The 6,000-nt window shown below is 48.7% G+C and overlaps 2 protein-coding genes across 3 annotated transcripts in view; one reads left to right on the top strand and one right to left on the bottom strand.

Annotated features, from left to right (window-relative positions):
• Window positions 1-530: 530 nt before the first annotated feature.
• On the bottom strand, window positions 531-1,409 carry LOC125084404 (basic proline-rich protein-like). The gene has a single exon (XM_047701634.1). The coding sequence runs from the start codon at window positions 1,407-1,409 to the stop codon at window positions 531-533; it is 879 nt and encodes a 292-aa protein (XP_047557590.1).
• The window catches only part of DNMBP (dynamin binding protein), a 104,713-nt gene continuing 99,747 nt past the window's right edge, over window positions 1,035-6,000 (top strand). For both annotated transcript variants that reach the window (XM_047702413.1, XM_047702414.1), the window contains exon 1: window positions 1,035-1,146. The gene's annotated coding sequence lies outside the window, so the exon portion shown is untranslated. The remainder of the gene's footprint in view (window positions 1,147-6,000) is intronic.

The following is a 6,000-nucleotide window of genomic DNA, read 5'->3' as shown; positions in this document are numbered from 1 at the left end:
CATACAACGGATACTACTATGCTAAGGGAGTCCCAAAGGACAGATAGAAGATTCCACTAATAGGAGGGATCTGGAGTAGTCAGATTCATGGAGACAGAAAGTGGAATGGAGGTCGCCAGGGGCCTGGTGGAGAGAAATGAGGAGTTAGTGTCTGATGAATATGATTTGGGTCTGGGGAGATGAAAAAGCTATGGGGTTGGGTGGTAGTGATGATTGCCCAACCGTGTGAATGTACTTAATGCTACAGAATCGTTCACTTAAAAATGGTTAAAATGCCAAAGTTTTAGGTTACGTAGCATATTTCACCACAAGGGAAGGAGAAGGGAAATCCCATGAACATTTCTGAAATAGAGGTTTCTCTGTGATGGACACACAGGGAGAGACTTGTTGAATTTCTTCGCCATCTCCTGGGTAGCTCCCAGAAACGTGAGGCGCACGAATTCACACAACACGCCGGCAGAGTGACTCTATGGCCTTGAAGACACAAAGGGAATCCTGCGAGGATTCACGGGCAAGTTGAAAGCATTCTCTCAGCCCTGACCAGTTCTCGCATTCTGTTGTTCGTCAGAGCTGTCCCGGGAGAGACTCTCCTCAGGGAAAAATGGGACGGACAGGAGCGGACGCCAACTCTGCCTGCTGTGAGGAAAACTGCCTCGGGCGGGGGAGGGGGAGGCCCGCACCACCGACAGGAACCCAGCGGGCCTTCGCTCAGAGGAATTTCGCCTTTTTTCTAGGCTGGAAGGCCGTGTGCGGCCGGGGACTCGCACTGAGCCCAGGCGGCACGCAGGGCCCAACGACCAGCGAGCGGCGGGCGCCGGGTCCTGGGACCCGTGCCTCAGTTTCCCCTGCCAGAGGCCCTCCGAGCGCCGCCCCCTCTGACTCCGCGGGGCGGGCGGGCCGCCAGGGGGCGCGAGCGCGGGGCGGGCGTCCGGGAGGTGGGCGCGCGGGGACCGAGGAGCCCCCGGGCCGCGCGGCCGCGAGAGGCGGAAGCCTGGGCGGGAGGCGGGAGGCGGGAGGCGGGGCGGCCGCGCTGAGTCACACCGGATCGTCCCGCCCGCCGCTTCCAGGGGCGGAGGTGACAGCGGCCCGGGACGGGCGGCCGCAGCTGCCCGCCGCGCCGAGGGACCGCTGGGCGGCGGAGAGCAGGTCAGGGGCCGGGCAGGGAGCTCGGGTGGCGGACCCGCTGCGGCGGGCTGAGGGGACCCGCGCCCGGAGGGACGCGCCGCGCGGCCGGGCCTGCGCCACCCTTGCCCCGCGGCGGCCGCTGCCCCGGCCGGGAGCCCCCGGGTGGGGGACGGGGGAGGAGGCGCAGGGCGCCGGCCCTCCTCGCAGCCCGGGTCAGGTCCGGCCGTGTGAGGTCCCCGTCGGGGTGGCGGGGGGGGGGCGGGGGGAGGCTGGGCGGCCGGCATTCGGGGGGACGCGGATGTGGGCTTTTGAGACGGTGTCAAGCCCCGGGCTCTTTTCACTGCACCGCCCTGCCACTCGGGCAACGAGGCGGAATCTGAGAGCTGGAAAAGAATTCAGCATGAGCCCAGCCCCCCTGTTTTACAGATGAAGAAATATTCTGGCTTGCTCAAAGTCACATCCAGGCGGTCTCGGAGTCGGTGATTCTGTGTCAGGGAGGCAGGAGGGATGATTTCCGAAGCAAGACTAAGTAAGACCAGTTGGGCTAGAGATGCAGGTTTGGTTATGCTGGACTTTTGCTGTCACCCACGGACGCCCGCATTCCTGCCACAGGTATTGATGTCCACCAGGCATCAGTTTCTCAAAGCACTCAACCGTGAAGAGGGTGACGGTGCCATCCTTTGCATAAAGGAATATCGGGGTTACGAACTGCCCAGGTCTGCGGCAGGTCAGGCGCTGTGGAGAACTCTTGGGGTGTAGAGTTAATTTTTTAAATGCAAAAAAACCCCACTTTAAATGCAGTCTCATTATCCTTTATTGTCTCTCATTTATGCAATGATGAAGGGCCCTCGCACCGTTATTCTGTTATATTGGTAACTTGCCTATTTTACAGTAATATGCACAGCTTATGTTGGAAGACTTGCTTTTCCTAATTAGTGATGCTGTGATACGTGGCAAGCCAGTGGCAGGCTTAATGTTTAGGGTCTGAGCCTAGTTAAGCTCTGATTGTTTGCAAAGGGGAGTTCCAGGGGGAGAGTGGGACTGATTAATCCCTGGTCTTATTTGGCATTTGGCAGACTGAATAGTACCTGACCACATCCAGGTGTGCTTTCTTAGTGCCGCATTTATTACCCAACAGAAATAGATTCCAGGTGATAAGCAAGTTAGTTTATCCCTCAGCACCTGTTTTTCTCTAAATTATTGAATTAAAGGATCTCCAGCCCTCTCGGAGCTCCTGATTTTTCCATATTAATTTGAAACATATGTCACTCATTGTGACAAAAATTTTAATGAAACAAGTCACCTTATCAGCGTTGGCCTAACGTAAGTGTGGAAAACGATTTTTCAAATTACTTCAGTGTTAAATTCACTTAAATTCAGAGATTGGAATGGAGTGCTTTGTGAGGATAGCTAAAATCTGACCTGGGAATGGGGTGTGTGGACTGCACAGATAACTTCTGCCATAAGCTGAGAACATTCTGCCTCAGGAAATGTGATAAGATGTCTTTTATATAGGAGGGATATTGTGTGTATATTTGGCTGAGATAGAATAAGAATTGTTACAGTCTGTCCAAATATGTGCAAGTTGTTTATTTTGTCTTGCGGCCCCAAAGCAGAGCATTTTCCCACTTCTGGTTTCTTCTGGAGCTTTCTGAGTGGCCCTCTTTCCTGCAAAGATCCTTTCCCTTGGGGCACCTGGGTGGCTCAGTGGGCTAAGCCGCTGCCTTCGGCTCAGGTCATGATCTCAGGGTCTTGGGATCGAGTCCCGCATCGGGCTCTCTGCTCGGCAGTGATCCTGCTTCCCTCTCTCTCTCTCTGCTTGCCTCTCTGTCTACTTGTGATCTCTCTCTGTCAAATAAATAAATAAAATCTTAAAAAAAAAAAATCCTTTCCCTTTCCTCTTTCATCCACATTGCAGTTCAGAACCTCCTTCGCTGCTTTGAATATGACAAATCCCAATTCTTGAGTCACTACTTATGAACTCCTAAGGGTGGGTGTTCATTTTTAGAGCAGTGCAAGAATTCAGGAGGCTCTGGTTCTGAAAAAGGGTTAAGTGGACTGTGCTTAGATTTTTATCTTTGGTGTTACTTGAAGGCTGCAGTATGGGAAGGCTCCCGGGCCAGCAAACTCACTTATCTCTGCCTCAGAAGGAAATCCTTTCTGCAAAATGCCTGGGGAATCTTCAAGTGTGTTATTGTTCTCAACCCTCCCACTTTACAGTGTTGGGCTAAAATAAGCAAAAAGCTGTTTTTCAAATTTTAGATACTTCAGTGATTTTTATTGTAGATACTTTTTATATTGGAATTTTTTTAAATGATAGAAGCAACTACAATAAAAAGCAAATGGAGACTTGCAAAGCTATTGCCAGGTATAAGGCTTGAATCATTTTCTAGGTTTATTATTGTTTCTGAAGTCAGTGTATTACCTACAGAATAGCATTGTTACAGGCTTATCTGCTCTGAAATTCTCAGCTGTGCTAGGTTTTTAGCTAAAGCATCCTGAAAATTCAGAGTTACATATGAAAAGTTTCACAACAACAATCCAATTAATATTAAATAGTTTCTTATGTTCGGCTCAGGAATACATCTGGATAAACTAATTTTCAAGATTGGATAACATAGCTTGTGGGTCAGGTGTTAATTATGAGATACCAGGGACATCTGGCTGGCTCAGCCTGTAGAGTGTGCGACTCCTGATCTCAGGATTGTGAGTTCAAACCCCACGTTGTGCATAGACCTTACTTTAAAAAAATTATGGGATATTAGACTTTTGCCTGGAAAGGCAGAGACCTAAAGTAATCGCCATAAAATAAGATCACAGAACAGCTCTATAATGAAAAAAGCCCTTAACTTTTGGTTGGGTGCTTTATCCTCAATGCTGTAAAAGCCAGAGGAGATAAAATGAACATAGAGTAGCTAAAATGTATTCTTTTATTTTTAGGTGTTAGGGATTACCCAAGGACCCAATCACCAAGAACCGAGACAGCACAGCAGAGCAAATAGGGCATTGTGCTAGGGTGCTGAGGTCTGCAGTTCTGATTTGTCCATTCACCACATTAAGCACCTGTGTCTACCAGGTGCTATTCTGAGGTTCTGGGGATAGAGCCCCAAATGAAAGAGACAAAGCCCCATGGAAAGGCGGTAGCATTGTAGTACATGGGGCAGACAAATCAAACTGTGAATGGGTAGATGGTCACATGCTCATTGTGCTCTGGAGAACTTTAAAGAGGTGTAAACAATAGGAAAGAGTAAGTATGTTGGGGGTGGGCAGGATTGACTTTATTAATACAGAGAGGTCAGAGAAGGCCTCTGCTAAGGTCACTTTTGATCTAGGCCTGGAAGGAATTGAGACTCTGAGGATGGAGGGGACAGAAGGATGAGCAAGTTCCAGGCCCAGATGCTGAGCCTGTTTGGCATGCGTGAGGGCTGGCGAGGTCCTAGCGGCCAGGCAGTGCCAAGGTGGGCGAGGGCGAGGTGGCAGCAGAGGAGAGGCGGTGGGAGTGGGAAGAGGCGTATCAGTATAGCCCATTGTAAGGACTTTGACCTTTGCTCTGAGTGAGGGGAAGAGGCCATTAGAGGGTTTTGAACAGAGCTGTTTTGACAGCGTCACTCTGGCTGCTGGGCAAGAGCAGAAGGGGGACAGAGCAGAGAGAGTCAGAAACACCTTCCCTTTCATACTAGTGTGTGACCCTAAACCATAACTCTTCTTGGGGCCTTAGTTTCCTCATCTGTAGGATGACCAGGTCCCTTCGAGCTCTAGAATTTTAAGGTTCTAAGTAGCGTGGAGCTCGGGGGATATGAAGAGTTTCTAAAAGTAAACAGCTTCAGATGACCTGGAAACTTGACCTTCCTTTAGCTGAATCCCTCAAATCAAGAGGTAATCAGTCTTCTCACTCAGGTTGTCAGGTCGTGGGAACCAAAATAGTTTAGTGAATATTCGCTGCTGATCCCATTAGTGCTCTGCTGATCCCTGAATTTTCTCTTCCTGCTTGAAAGAGGATGAAGAGCTGTTACTCATCAACAGAGCTGGCAACCAAAGTAGCTTTTGTTGTTAGGAAAGTTGGAAACTTTGGGGAAGGAAACAATTCTAATTTTATATTTATCATGGGTCATTCGAATTTTTCTTTCTTTCTTTCTTTTTTAACAGGGAGGAGGCTGAAAGATTTGTTTTTAATTCTCTTATCCCCTTCCCATTCACCTATGTCTCATAGATACTCATTCTAATGCATGGAATGTGTTTCTTTTTATCTGTGTAGGATCTTGTTTGTTTTATGTGTGCTTTAATTTATAAAACTGTATTTCATTTTGCTGCCTTTTTCTCCAAATACTGGTTTGAAGATCTATCTGTCTACCATTTCTGTGTGTACATCATTTTTGACTAATGCATTATACTCCATGCCATGCGCTCAAACCCCAGTTTTTTGTATCTGCTGTCTGCGTGATAGATACTCCGGTTGTCCCTCCATCCTCACATGTGTTGCTGCAGGGACCATCTTTGAACCTGTCCACTTATAAAGCTGCATAATAGTTACTCAGAAGGGAATCGCTGGGCTATAGGCTGGCACATAATGAATTTGATTAAATAGCTGTAGGTTCCTCTCCACGGTGGCTGCCAGAAGTGTTAGAGGCTTCCTACGCTCCCCCGTCCTGCCAGCGCTCAGCTTTATTCAGTTCTCCATCTTTCCTGGTCTCGGAGGTACAAAGTGATCTCTTGCCATTTTAATTTGTGTTTCTTTGCTTACAAAGGATTGTGAGCATCTCTTACACATACAGCTCCTTCTGTAAATTGCTTATGCAGATCTTTGACCATTTTCTATTGGAGTTGCTATCTGCGTTGTTCATATTTAGACTGCAGATGCCTTCTCTTTGGTCATCT

The sequence above is a fragment of the Lutra lutra genome, chromosome 14 (genome assembly GCF_902655055.1).
Source record: "Lutra lutra chromosome 14, mLutLut1.2, whole genome shotgun sequence".
Classification (NCBI taxonomy): Eukaryota; Metazoa; Chordata; class Mammalia; order Carnivora; family Mustelidae; genus Lutra; species Lutra lutra.
Note: the sequence above shows the minus strand (reverse complement) of the source record. Positions and strands in the feature narration are given on the sequence as shown.